The sequence below is a fragment of the Cyclopterus lumpus genome, chromosome 25 (assembly GCF_009769545.1).
Source record: "Cyclopterus lumpus isolate fCycLum1 chromosome 25, fCycLum1.pri, whole genome shotgun sequence".
NCBI lineage: Eukaryota > Metazoa > Chordata > Actinopteri > Perciformes > Cyclopteridae > Cyclopterus > Cyclopterus lumpus.
The window spans coordinates 97,917-113,518 of NC_046990.1; the positions used below are offsets into that span (position 1 = coordinate 97,917).

A 15,602-nucleotide genomic window follows, 5' to 3' on the forward strand; every position below is an offset into this window, starting at 1 on the left:
TAAAGAATACACCTTGAAAGGTTAATAAATTATGTATTTTTTTATATATATATATATATATATATATATATATATATATATATATATATATATATATATATATATACACACACATACTTTTGTTTTTTTGGGGGATTTTCTGCTTTAAGCTATCACTATGTTAAGCTATCAGCTATCACTTTTAAAGCCTATAGTTCATGTATTTGCAGGTCAAGAGAAAAGGCTGCAAGGAGACTATCTTGCAGCCTGTGGATCTCAATAAATGGGCCGGACGTTTCTGACTTCCTAATATCGAGAGGCTCTTTCAAAAGCCAAGAAAAATACACTGCAATGACAAAATGTGCACACTTTGTAGTTGTCATTAAAATGAATGAACACCGTGTTTCCTGTTTTTGTCGGTCGGTCGGTCGGTCCGTGTGTCCCCCCCCTCCCCCCCCCCGGAGCTTTAAACCTAGGGGAAACACTGGAGTCCCATATCTGAACTACCGATCCAATAACAGTAAGTTCAAGAGAAAATTATGATTATTAGTATAATTTCTTTAATAGCTGTATACTACTAAACCTGTATAGAAGTGATACGATTGCTATTGTTTGAAAACCATGAAGAAACACTGAACAGTATGCAAGGCTTTTACCTGATCAACTCTCACCGGAGATCAAAAGGAGGGAGACGCTCAAGCAGCATTCTCAGATACTACTTCCTGTTAGTGTTATTCTGTTATCTGTTCTGCTAAGAAACCAGAGCTGGGATCCCATCCAGGCCAATATTGATCACCCAAGTCTTGTCCAATTTGTATAAAGTTAAGGATGCTTATCTAGCGTAAAAACTCCTTTTGAACATGTACATCATCAGATTACATCTCTCATCTCTGTCCTCTAGGAGAGACAGGAGAGCTATTTCAGGGGACATTGGATGCTCTACTACGGCTGACTTAACCCATCCTACTTTTGGTGGCTGCCTTCAGCGTTTCACTGGAACTAGCACTTTAGATTACCCATCATGGCGAATGGTACATGGCGTGTGACATTACTGTGGCTTACCTCTGCAACTTTATGGGGAACTCCATCTCCGAGCACTTCCCTGTAAAAGCACTGCTGGGTCATGTAATAGGTGAGGCCGCTCGTTCTCTTGAAGGCATCTTTCAGCCGCTTCAATTCAACATCAGTGACTGGAGAGAAAAAGACAGGAAAAGAAGTGAGCAGAAGCAATCTTGTCCCATTTGTTCCTACATTTTATTATAGGACCTACAGGAAGTACAGCAAAAACCAGAAACAGTGCATGTAAGAATCCTCATTTAACTTTTACAAGCACTGTTTTCTACTGTTTGACCTCAGTAACCAGCACTTTGTTTTTGGAACGTCAAGTCAATGATGAGTTCAAATGTTACGCCTTCTTATGCAATTTTCTAGGAATTCTCAAATTCTCAAAACTCCCAGCAAAAAGAATAGACCGACACATGTGCGCACACTGAGCTTACAGGTTTACCACAAACAACGGCTTTGAACTGAACAACTTCAATGTCTACCAACACCTCCACATCGGACTGAGTTGCAGCTTGGGTGTGTTCACACTGCAGCTACATTATCAAGAGTTGAATCTATGACCCACAGAGCTGATACGTGAACCATCAAAAAGCAATAATGAATAGATGGCCATTGCAGCTCAGCCCATAACTCTTGGCCAATGTGCCATCAATGGTCATATTTCAGTCAGTGATTGACCATTTCTAACCAATGGTAACAGAGACCAGGCAAAAAAGGCTCCGCTCTCAGACGGCGCTCTTAAAGCATCCGAGCAGCAATGAGACTTCTGTTCAAATTCAGCTTTCATACAGATCAGAGCACATCAGAATGAGATTGTCTGCTGAAGGGAGCTGCAGCAAAACACTGCAGCATGACGGTAGAGTAGTAGTGGGGAAAAGTGTTCGGTTACAGTAGGCTTGTTTCAGATGAGCCAGGCCTGAGCAAAGTCAATGCAAAATAACCTGACCCGCCTTGACATCACGCAAACATGAGCCGAGACATCATGAGATCAGGGCGGATGACGTATTGGAGCCAGGCACCTAATTTGCTATCCACTGCGCTGGTACACCCAAAGTGATGAGTTTCAACTGTACAAGGAAGGGAAGCAACAACAAATGGAGCTATGTAAGGCAGAAGCTACGGCGGGTGACCCAAAGAAGCGTACCAAAGAAAGTTTCTGGAGTGGATGCTCTGGGTATCGATTCGTGTCCCTTTTTTCTGGTTGGATAGCGCTGGAGGTAGAGAAGGGACGAAGGGCAGACAGTGGCGTGACTGGTCTTGGACAGGTTGGTTGGTATGCAAGTGACCTCTGAAATGCCTGAGTTTGCTATGTAGCCAACTTTCGCAACCTTGCTAATGGTAGAGAGCAATATGTAGCCAACGGCTGAAAGTAATATGTTGGCATATAGTATGTAGCCGTTAAACCTTTTTTGCTCTCTTACCTTGTCCTTTCCTCAGGCGGACAAATAGGGATTACGATCATACACAACAAAACAAACTGTTAAATGCGGCTTTGACATGCCAGAATGAAATCCTCCTTTCAGAACCATGGATAGCACCACTTAACCAGGCGTGCCAAAACACTTATTCATAAACTTCAATATTTCATAGAAAATAATGGAAATACAGATAAGTCATTAGCTTCAACTCGTCTTCCATGTGACTTGTGCTGCACCAGTCGACGGCAGCACCCAATGGAACGGACAAGACTAGCCGACCCTGTTAACCACAGACTTTCAGCCAAATGCGTCGGTGTTTGTCGTAAATAGGATAGCTGTTGAAAACAAGAGGAGAATACGTAGCTGTCCTCGAGAATGCCTTATCGTTTAGTTATTACAATTCAATTCAGTTTATTTTGTATAGCCCAATATCACAAACTCCCCTCAGAGGGCTTTACAATCTGTGCACATACAACATCCCTGACCTTTGACCTCACATCGGATCAGGAAAAACTCCCAAGAAATAGAAAAAACCCTTTCAGGGGTAAAACAAAGGGAAGAAACCTTCAGGAGAGCAAAGGAGGAGGATCCCTCTCCCCAGATGGACAGACATCTTTGATTACATTGTCAAAACACATAGTCTTGGGGGCCTTGTTTGTAGGGGTAGCATGTGACGCATGTGTTGTTCCTGTGTAGCGTAAATGAGCTGATAAATGATACGATAGTGTGTTACCCAGTCGGCCCATAGACTAGTGAACTCGCCAATACCCGATCCAGCATAATGGATAATAGTTTTTACTTGGGTTCTCCTCAACGTTGTACTTCAACAAACATCTCCAAATAACAAAACTGAACTCGCACCTTATAAAAAGTATATCTTGGTTTGCCTTGTGACCTTTTGTCTCACCACAGTGAGCATCCATACAGCTGTATAAGCATTACTCGAGCAGAGACTGAACACTGCCCTTAAAGAACGGCCTTCGCTACATGAATCCTTTGTTTTTGTCATTCCAACACTACGAATAAATGACTTGTATTAAGCTTCTTTCTTCCAAACACTTCGTCCTAACATAATCTACTGCAAAAGGGATCTGAAGAAGCAAATGAGGCAAATCAATGAAAAGGAAACTGCCTTTCACGGGAATAACAGGATGCTGGTGTTTGACAGAACTGATGCAATAGAGCAGCGGTCCCCAACCACTGGGCCGCGGCCCAGTAACGGTCCGTGGGTCCCTTGTTACCGGGCCGCAGAGAAGGTTTTGATTGATTATCAAGGTCGGAAAGATGTTTTATTGTTTAAAATGACTAGATACATCCGTCTCTGCGTCTGAGGGTCACGTGATATGTTACCCCAAAAATTAAACTCACAATCTAGTGACTGATGGTGGCCTTAAAAGTATGTTTCCGACAACAACTCTGCCGGTGTTCTGGATTAAAATCAAAGCAGTGTAACTGCGACCAAAACTAAGTTAAGGAGTAGACTGGACATAAAGAACACAGGTCGGGTGTCATTGTCTTACCCTGAGATGGGACCGGCTCGTTGCAGAGAAACCATCAGCTGATGGTGAAGGTATTATCTGATTTTCTTTTTTAACCTATTTTCCACAATGAAGCTTTATACAAATCCTCTCAATGTCCTGTGAGAGAAACACAAATAACTTTAAGTGCAGACTGAATGTGTCTGTCACTACTATTCAGGCTTTTAGCAAGGACTGGAGTGAGGCTGTGAAAGATTCCCTGACTAATGAAGCACTTACACACTGCAGGGAACATGTACTGTACGAGTACTGTAAATTATTTCCAGGAAGCAAAAGTGTAACAATGCAAAGTTGTGGTTTTACTACTTGTTTTTCTTCTTGCTGCCTGGCAACCTCACAGTAACAACAAGACTCAAGGAAGCCCTTGCAGGAACTCAACCAAGAAGTAATCCTGCACATCACCCCTCATATTCCTGTGGTATACATACATACATATATATATATAAACATATATATATATATATATATATATATATATATATAAACATATATATATACATATATATATAAACATATATATACATATATATATATATATATATTTATATATATATGTATATATATATATATATATATGTTTATATGTATATATATATATATATATACACGCACATATATATACATATATATATACACACACATACATATATACACGTGTATATATATATATATATATATATATATATATATATATATATATATATATATATATATAGTACAGTACTTGAGAAGCCTAAATATACTTAATTACATTCTACCACTGAGAGCACAACATTGTTTGCAAGAAAGCAAAGTCATGTATAGATCTGTCCTCTCTGAAAGTGCACAGGATTGATGCATTTACCTTTAAAATGCACAACATGTTCTTCCTGGGGAGGAAGCGCACAGACCCAGGAAGAGCGTCCCAGGGCCATCCACCACAGTCTCACTAAATCTGGTAACTGTGCGAGTGAGGACGAGGGCTTTTTCCTTCAAAAGAGAGCATCACTCTCCCTGGTTACACTTTGTTTAAATTGCCACAAGTGACACAATGGGCTGGGTGTGGCAGAACAGCAGGGCGTCCACCTTCACACAGCAGAATGTTGCTCAGACCTTACCGAAGACATATTCTGAGTTCATCTAATCTGTGAGTGGGTTGCAAAAGCCACCAGCTGAACCAGCAGAACTCACTGGTGTTGAAGTGACACGAGACAAGAAGCAGAACATCTTCTGTGGAGACACTGCAGAGCCAGAACAAGAGCCCATCTCTCTTTTGTCCTCCACATTGTGTGCAGTAAAAACCTGATCTGTTTGCTAACCATGCATTTTAACTGGTGCAGTGTTTGTATCACACTGAGTAATGTTTCAATGCTGGTGTCAATATAGTATCCATATTAGAGCTAAAACAACTGTTCAGTATATGTATAAAATAGAAATACATTTGAAACCAAGCCATAATAAAATGCCCTAACAACCATGGGTGAAGTCAAAAGGTTAGAAAGGTGTGTTGACCGGTTTGAATGTCAGTGATGCTGGAATGCAATTTCCCATTAACAAGTGTATCTTTAATAAACTGTACAAGGATTATGAAGAAAAAAAAACTATGGAAGCATGTTTCTAAAAAATAAAATCATATTTGGTTTCCGTCTGAAAATCCTTAAGAGGTCAATAAAATATTACACTGTGATCAGCATCTTATTTGATCTTAATGAAGTGCATTAAACAGATCTGTTCGCTTGTACTACAGCTTGGTTTCCATTAATTAAGCCAATTAATCTCCACTTGTGTAATCTCGTACAGCTCACTATAGCTTTGTCTGGCTTTCGCCCTTTTGTTATTTGGGCCTGTAGTGAACTTCCAGACGTGTAGGGAGCTGTGCAGCTTTCACAACTACAGAATGATGTTCACATCTTTGATCAAACAGGGAAGCATGTTGGTCAACATCCGTTAATGCGATTGAAGATGAGCCGGTTGACTCTAGTTCATTCCCATAAACCCTGTTGTGGACACATTAAGGAAGCCCTGCAGTGTGGGCAGCTTTCTGAGCATGTGTCAAGTACCGTATAGAACCAGGAGTCCAGTGGCCAGGTTGTGGGGCCCGTTATCTAGTGTGTTGCACCACTCCGGTGACCAAGTGGCTAATGGAAAGCTCACTACTGGACTCACCCTGTTAGCGCTCACTACTGGACTCACCCTGTTAGCGCTCACTACTGGACTCACCCTGTTAGCGCTCACTACTGGACTCACCCTGTTAGCGCTCACTACTGGACTCACCCTGTTAAAGCTCACTACTGGACTCACCCTGTTAGAGCTCACTACTGGACCCACCCTGTTAGAGCTCACTACTGGCCTCACCCTGTTAGCGCTCACTACTGGACCCACCCTGTTAGCGCTCACTACTGGACTCACCCTGTTAGCGCTCACTACTGGACTCACCCTGTTAGCGCTCACTACTGGACTCACCCTGTTAGAGCTCACTACTGGACCCACCCTGTTAGCGCTCACTACTGGACTCACCCTGTTAGCGCTCACTACTGGACTCACCCTGTTAGCGCTCACTACTGGACTCACCCTGTTAGAGCTCACTACTGGACTCACCCTGTTAGAGCTCACTACTGGACTCACCCTGTTAGAGCTCACTACTGGACTCACCCTGTTAGCGCTCACTACTGGACTCACCCTGTTAGAGCTCACTACTGGACTCACCCTGTTAGCGCTCACTACTGGACTCACCCTGTTAGAGCTCACTACTGGACTCACCCTGTTAGCGCTCACTACTGGACTCACCCTGTTAGAGCTCACTACTGGACTCACCCTGTTAGCGCTCACTACTGGACTCACCCTGTTAGCGCTCACTACTGGACTCACCCTATTAAAAAGCCCCCTGTTAGAGCTCACTACTGGACTCACCCATCTTCACTTCTGATCTGAGATCTGTACACCAGGGCTAGTGCACACTGTTTGGACTGCATGCAACTGAAATTAAAACTATTACTTTACATTCATTTATTTTCGTATGGAGGAAAAAATAAAACAATAATTGTTCCAACAAATGATTCCATTCTTGGGATACAGCGATACCACTTTCAGACCAAGTACTACTACTTACATTTAAGTACTTATTGATCCGAGTATCGATATAAATACACTAATACAATTAAAGTTCTAACAATGCCTTTGCAAACATGTTATATTTTCATCGCGTCTCAACTTGAAATTGAATGTTTAACATGAAGCCGTTTTAACGTTGAACATTGTGTTTTCTTGACAAACAGAGCATAGTTTGCAAAAGGGATTCAAAATTAACAGTTTAAAAATGCTATCAGTTAAACAATTAAAAGAAATATAAAAAAAATGTAAAAAGCTGCACAAAGGTCAGTGGCTTGTCATCTAAAAAAGCTCAATTGCGCAAGACACGGGAACTTGGCTTTTGGTCTTAAGAGCTGTCGGATTTATTCACAGACTGCACTGCTGTGTTCAGCCGATCTTACTGCTGAGCTCGAGCAGCGTTGTTTTAGTACGAGAGCTGAACGCTCATTGCCTATAGCAGGAGGATTTGGTTGAAGAGAAGTCTGTATTATAATATATATTATATATACGATCTCAATGCTTCTAAATGTATGGCATCCTCAGTTTTCGATATTACTGCACATTTCCATCAATAAATACAAGCAAACCTTGAAGCTGAAACTTGTTCAATACTACCGTTTGACCCACCTGAGGACATAAATGTGAAAAAAGCCAAAAGTGCAGTCCATTATAAGTATTCAATTCAATTCAAATCAGTTTAATTTGTATAGCCCAATATCACAAATTTGCCTCAGAGGGCTTTACAATCTGTACACATACGACATCCCTGACCTTTGACCTCACATCGTATCAGGAAAAACTCCCCAAAATAACCTTTGACAGGGAAAAAAGGGAAGAAACCTTCAGGAGAGCAACAGAGGAGGATCCCTCTCCCCGGATGGACAGAAGAATAGATGTCATGTGTACAGATGAACAGAGTTACAGAGTTACATAAACACATTACATGAATATGACAATGTATGAATGGAACTCCAATCCATGAAACAGAAGGAGGTAGAGAGGAGGGGGGGCGGGGCATCAGCAGGGCCAATGGGAGGCCGGCTCACCAGCATCAGACACCTCCAGGTCCAATGGACCCTATGAGACGTGAAGTCACAACGACTCCGGGGAGGAAGCAGAGTTAATAAGGTGCAATGGAGAGATGTAAATTCATCCATAAGGAGGGAGAGAAGAGGAGATAGGTGCTCAGTGTATCCTAAAACATCCCCCAGCAGCCTATAGCAGCATATCTAGGGGCTGGACCAGGGCAAACCTGATTCAGCCCTAACTATAAGCACTATTAAAGAGGAAAGTCTTAAGTCTATTCTTGAATGAGGTGACTGTGTCTGCCTCCCGGACTGAAAGTGGAAGCTGGTTCCATAAAAGAGGAGCTTGATAACTGAAGGCTCTTGCTCCCATCCTACTTTTTAGGACTCTAGGAACCACAAGTAGCCCCGCATTTAGTGAGCGCAGCTCTCTAGTGGGGCAATATGGTACTACAAGCTCCTTAAGATATGATGGTGCATCACCAATCAAGGCTTTGTAGGTGAGGAGAAGAATTTTAAATGTGATTTTTGATTTTACAGGGAGCCAGTGCAGAGCAGCTAATACAGGAGTCATGTGATCTCTTTTCTTAGTTTTTGTGAGTACACGAGCTGCAGCATTCTGGATCAACTGGAGGGATTTAAGAGACTTATTAGAGCAGCCTGATAATAAGGAGTTGCAGTAATCTAGTCTGGAAGTAACAAACGCGTGAACCAGCTTTTCTGCATCTTTTTGAGACAAGATGTGGCTGATTTTTGAAATGTTACGTAGATGAAAAAATGCAATCCTTGAGATTTGCTTAACGTGGGAGTTAAAGGACAAGTCCTGGTCAAAGATAACTAGAGATTCTTTACAGTGGTGTTGGATGCCAGGGAAATGCCATCTACAGAAACCACATCACCAGATAATTGATCTCTGAGGTGTTCAGGGCCAGTAAAATAACTTCAGTTTTGTCTGAGTTTAACATCAGGAAGTTGCAGGTCATCCATGTTTTTATGTCTTTAAGACATTCTTGAATTTTAGCGAGCTGGTTGGTCTCCTCTGGTTTGATCGATAGATATAATTGAGTATCATCTGCATAGCAATGAAAGTTTATGGAGTGTTTCCTGATAATATTGCCCAAAAGAAGCATATATAAAAAGGTAAATAAAATTGGTCCAAGCACAGAACCTTGTGGAACTCCGTGATTAACATTGGTGGTCATTGAGGCTTCATCGTTTACAAATACAAATTGAGATCGATCTGATAAATAGGATTTAAACCAACTTAGTGCGGTACCTGAATTGCCAATCGACTGATCCAGTCTCTATAACAGGATGTCATGATCAATGGTGTCGAACGCAGCACTAAGGTCTAACTAGAAAGAGCATTTCCTGCTGAAAATGCGTTGGAATGCTAAAATCTGAAGAATGAAGCTGAAATATATAAAACAATAGCTAAAAACAGCTGAAAATGGCTAAAAATTATTTGAAGCTTGAAGCTGAAATGTTAAAAGAAATAGCTGAAGATTGCTGAAAACAGCTGAAAATGGCTTAAACTTGCTGAACATGGCTGAAAACAGAAAAGTCAAACTACCTGCTGAAAAGTGTTGAAGCCCAAAAGCATTTAACTGAATTGCTGAAAATCCTTGTTTAAATGTATAATTGGAAACATTTAAAGGAAAACTGCATCATCTAAATAATCCAAGAGATGAATTACAATCCAAGAAAGGAGAGAGAGAGACAGAAGGGGAGAGAGACAGATAGAGATGGAGAGAGACAATGAGAGAGTGAGGGGTATAAAAAGAGAGAGAGAGAGAGAGAGAGAGGTGTGTCAAACTGCACTAATGAGAACACCTGTGTGTGTGTGTGTGTGTGTGACTCGTGGGGCTTTTATTTTGAAAGGGAAGACAGAAAGACAGCCTGTAGCTGCTCTGTGTGTGTTTGTGTGTGTCCTCTAAATGTACCTAAAACCAGAATGAGTGTGAGACTGGTCTGATTAGCTGCACCTGTTCATGAGTGACTGAGTTTTTGCTGTGAAGAATATCTCCCATAGCCTCCAATTCATTTATTCTTTTCGGAAAAAGCTTAATATCATATAGAACTTCAAAAGCAACACCCCAAAATAATTATATTTCCTGAGACACAAGACTCTTGCGAACCCATAAATGCCGCTTGTGGGTCTGTATGTTACACGATGTGTCTCTAGTCGCGATTTACAAATCAGGTGCGATTGTCTGTGAGAAGACGTTTTGGAGGGAAAGATATAATGGGGCTCTATGGGGCAGAGACTGGACTTGCTCCCTCGTTAAGTGTTCTCCTGACAAATGTGGGAAACATCGTGGATTCTGTCGACACATGTGAGGACCGGCACAAGAATCCCTACGTTTTGATCCATAAATGGTGTAAAAAGACTAAACGGTGTGGCCGTAGTTTTACAAATGTCTTTTTCGCACAATCCTGAATTCTCACTCCACTCTAGCGATGACGTCACAGCTCTAAGCTTCCACACACACACACTCATTGAGAACTCTCAAACGAGCTGAAAAACACATAAAACTAAAACGGGGACAGTTAAATAAGTATAAAAGCTATCAAAAAAAGCTCAATTATATAGCGAAAGATTTTATCAACATTTTAAAAGTTAAATGGTGTCTCTAGCTGAAGGTATGCGGACATTGGAAGGTTTTAAAGTTGAAACAGTTTAAGCGGATTTGAAGTTTTCCTCCATAGGAACCCATTCATTTTTTATTCCATAAAAATATTCATTATTTGAAGATATGAAAATATAAAAAAATATATGAAAATATTCAGTAAAAGCTGAAGGTTCTGTCAACCTTTTAAAATTTAAATGGTGTCTTTAGCTGAAAGTATGAAGATGTTATAAGGTTTTAAAAGTTTAAGATTTTCTCCATTGTGATCCCATTTTAAAAAAAACTATAAAAAGATTTATAATATGAAGATTTGAAAAGTTGAAAAGTCTTAGCGCTTGATTCCTGAAGGAGTTGAATTTTTTAATATTTGAACGGTTTCTATAGTTGAACATATGAAGGAGGAGATACAGTTCAAAATACGTACGGAAGAAATAGAATAAGTTTAAGAAAGAAGAAAACAAGAACAATAGTTGGACTGCTGAAGCATTCCAACTAATAATACCAGTACGGAGATGAGTCCTTTATCTGATGCAATTAGGAGGTCATTTGTAATTTTCACCAGTGCTGTCTCTGTGCTGTGGTGTTTTCTAAATCCTGACTGAAACTCCTCAAATAAACTATTCTGATGTAAGAAGTCACACAACTGATTTGCGACTACTTTCTCAAGGATCTTAGAGAGGAAGGGAAGGTTAGAGATGGGTCTGTAGTTAGCTAACACCTCTGGATTAAGAGTGGTCTTCTTCAGGAGAGGTTTAATTACAGCTACTTTGAAGGAATGTGGTACATGGCCTGTTAGCAAAGACACATTAACAATATCCAACAGAGAGGTGCCAATTAAAGGCAACACGTCTTTAAGCAGCCTCGTTGGGATGGGGTCTAAGAGACAGGTAGACGGTTTAGAAGTAGAAACCGTTGAGGACAATTGGTCTAGGTTAATGGGAGAAAAGCTATCCAAATATACACCAGGGCATACAGCCGTTTCCAAGGCCACTCCTCTTGATGACAGATCGGCAGTAGTTGAGGGCAAGAGATCATCAATCTTGCCTCTAATAGTTAAAATCTTTTCATTGAAGAAGTTCATGAAGTCATTACTACTGAGGTCTATAGGAATACACGGCTCCACAGAGCTGTGACTCTCTGTCAGCCTGGCTACAGTGCTAAAGAGAACCCTGGGGTTGTTCTTATTTTTCTCTATTGCTGATGAGTAATAGGCTGCTCTGGCATTACGGAGAGCCTTTTTATATGTTTTAAGGCTGTCTCTCCAAACTAAGCGTGATTCTTCCAGATTGGTGGAACGCCATATACTTTCGAGCTTTCGTGAAGTTTGCTTTAGGTCGCGGGTCTGAGGGTTCTACCAGGGAGCAAACCTCCTTTGCCTCACTGTCTTCTTCTTCAGTGGGGCCATCGAGTCTAGTGTCATTCTCAGTGAGCCTGTAGCACTATCGACAATATGATCAATCTGGGACGGACTAAAGTTAGCACAGGAGTCCTCTGTCACATTGAGACGTGGCATTGAATCAAATGCAGAAGGAATCTCTTCTTTAAATGTAACTACAGCACTGTCAGTTAGACATCTGGTGTAGAAACTTTTGACTAACGGTGTATACTCCGGGAGTATAAACTCAAAAGTTATGAGGTAATGGTCTGACAGAAGAGGGTTCTGTGGGAAGACCTCCAAATGCTCAATGTCAATGCCTTATGTAAGAACAAGGTGGAGGGTGTGGCCAAAGCAGTGAGTGGGTTTCTGTACTCTGACAGAAGCCAATCGAGTCCAACAATGAGATAAATGCAGCACTAAGGCAATCATTATCAATATCCACATGAATATTAAAATCTCCTACAATAATAACCGTATCAGTTTTAAGGACTAAACTTGATAAAAACTCAGAAAATTCAGATATAAATTCTGAATATGGACCTGGTGGCCGGTACAGTATAACAAATAGGATTGGCTGTAATGTTTTACAGGTTGGATGTGAAAGACTAAGAACAAGGCTTTCAAATGAGTTGTAGTTTAGTTTAGGTTTAGGATTCATTAATAGACTTGAGTCAAAGATGGCTGCTACTCCACCTCCTCGGCCGGTGCCTCGAGGAATGTGAGTATTAATATGACTTGGAGGAGTTGATTCATTTAGGTTGACATATTCTTCATGCCTCAGCCAGGTTTCAGTAAGACACAATACATCAATGTGATTGTCTGATATTAAATCATTTACTAATATAGCTTTAGATGACAGAGATCTAATATGTAGGAGTCCTCATTTAATTATCCTGTTTTGTTGCACTGTTGCAGTAGTGATGTTAACCTGTATGAGGTTATTTTGTATGACTCCTCTTCTGGTTACTTTTGATTTAATTAATTTAAGTGGCCGTGGGACAGACACAGTCTCTATAGAGTTAAGGTTAAGGGTGGGTAACTGCTCGAATGGAAGTGCAGAGAAGGGTGGAAGACTACAACTCTGCTTTTGCTTCCTGATCTGAACTCTGGGTCATGGATTCCATCCATCCATCCATTATCAGCTCTTATCCGGGGTCGGGTCGCGGTGGCAGCAGGTTCAGCAGGCCGACCCAGGCTTCCTTCTCACCCGCAACACTTTCCAGCTCATTCTGGGGGATCCCGAGGCGTTCCAAGGCCAGCCGGGAGATATAATCCCTCCAGGGTGTCCTCGGTCTTCCCCGGGGCCTCCTACCAGTTGGACGTGCCCGGAAAACCAACCTAGGGGGGCTAACTAGCGTAACTGTCTGAGCTTCGATGGTGCGGAGCCGTGCATCTAATCCACTTAGAACTGCCTCCAACCAGCAAATGAACTACACTTGTTGCACGTACCGTTATCATTAAGGGAGGCAGAGGAATAGCTATACATGAGACACTCTGAGCAAGAGGGAGCGGGAGGGGGAGAGGAAGACATCGCAAGCTGCTAAGCTTACCAGAAGAGAGAGAGCGATGCGTTCAGGAAGTATGCAGTAGTAAAGTGAAAACAAAGTTTTCACAATGCAGCTCGAACACAGGGCACTTCCTGAATGTCAGCATCATTTTACACTTCATAAATAAGCCAAGCGGCTAGCAGACTTTTCTTTACTCGTAGCTCTTCTTCTCTTACAGCACAACATTGCTGAACCAGAGCTAATATTGGTAACGAGAGACACATGTTATCAGACAATACCTAACAATGTCAGCCTTGTGTTCATAAAAACAACACAGAAAGAACAGATCAGAGAGTTCTTAGTCTTTCAGGATCTCCACCTTGCTAAGAGGCTATCCTCACCAGAATAGCTGTTTTATTTCTCGTAGATTTGTGACTTTAATCTTTGACATTTTCTTGAAATATTACAGCCCTCACCTGGCTATGCAATTATATATACACATTTTACTTCAATGGCAAAGCATGACAATTTATTAAATTAATTTAGTTTTCCCTCCAAACATTGTTCACTGGATTGTCAACATAATCAGCATTTAAAAAGCGAGTCTTAAATTGATGGAATTAAACTACAAACCCAGCTGGCTCTTATTGCTTCTCATAGAAGGGCCTGGCTATAGTTTCACTGCAGTCAAGTGAGGCAGAAACATCCCATTCAGAAATGGTCCAGTTCTACCAGATAATAGCAAAGTTGTTACAATTGGATGGACAAACAAAGCAGTCCACATGTTAGACAACACTGTGTATTGTTGATGCTGGGATGCAATGGGGGGGATTCTTGGACACTGGGCTGCATCAACCGCAATGGCTACCATTCAATGCAGTTCAAACAATGGGTCTGATTTCTGCTACTGCTACTTTCCACAGTTTTCAGACAAAGCCTGGGAACATAGTATACAATAGCTATTGGCAGAGATGCAGCAATGCATGCTTAGCCGTTCTATTGGTCTCTGTTGGTGTCTCTCGGCCTCACGGTCCGTCTGTCTCAGCGGGCTTTCAGTGTTGGACCACCTTACTTAATTATCGTGGCAGCAGAGCAGCGGCCAACAAAGCCTCCTGCTATGACGCAATGTGTGTTGTCCTATGAAATAAACCGGGTGAGCTGGCCTGCTGCTGCCAGCAAGACTGGAAACACCTCGACAGAGAGCACCGAGGCGTCTGAAGCGGCATGCAAATACTGAACTCACATGAGCTCCAGGACCTTTTAGTCACAGTGAACTGTCAAAAGAAACATACAGGGACTGCTGTTCTTAAAAAGCTCACTTCCGCAGCAGGCATTACACCAAACATTATGCATGAGGCTGCTGCTTAATGAGGTTGGAAAAGAGAATAATTACATAAAACAGCTTTTTTGAGAGCAAATTATGAATGGATTTAGCAAATCCTCCTTATGATATCCACTTGGTTCAGCATAGCCTTTGTTTGTTTTTTTGCTGCAGTCCGGTGACAGTTAGGTACTAGGAAGTATTTTAAAGGACATTAGAAATTAGAAGTTTGAAAATCAAACCAAATTATTGCATTCACCTATTGTGTCATTCTTTTACAGGTCGTTGGCACTGTGTTGTGGCTAACCTGTGTGTTATCTAACTCTCTGAGTTACAGTCCCTTTCACAAAAGACACTTTTTGTAACAGCAGGAAAATCCGGGCGAAAGTTGTGAAGTGTGAGCGTGGCATTAGACGCTTGAGTTTCAGGGTCCCAGTGCGGTGCATGCTGGCTCACTGTCACGGCTTGCTTGGACACTTGATTAGAACAGAACTACAGGTGTTGATAACGTCTGTGCTCTTCCTATTATGACAAGTCAAAGCTACCATGGGGGCTATTATGGGAGCTACAATAAGGGTGAAACCGATAAGAGCCCCACAGCGTTCTTATCGGACACTTCTTACATCACAACCAATATTATAAGGCACCTTAACAGGAAACAAAATAAAGTTCCTGGAACTCACTTTGTTGCC

The 15,602-nt window shown here is 41.5% G+C and overlaps 1 protein-coding gene across 9 annotated transcripts in view; it reads right to left on the reverse strand.

Moving 5' to 3' along the window:
• usp32 (ubiquitin specific peptidase 32) overlaps positions 1–15,602 on the reverse strand; it is a 50,554-nt gene that overhangs the window by 29,074 nt on the left and 5,878 nt on the right. For all 9 annotated transcript variants that reach the window (XM_034528672.1, XM_034528673.1, XM_034528670.1 and 6 more), the window contains exon 2: positions 1,042–1,169. In XM_034528672.1, the coding sequence (XP_034384563.1) occupies positions 1,042–1,169 (128 nt within the window). The remainder of the gene's footprint in view (positions 1–1,041; positions 1,170–15,602) is intronic.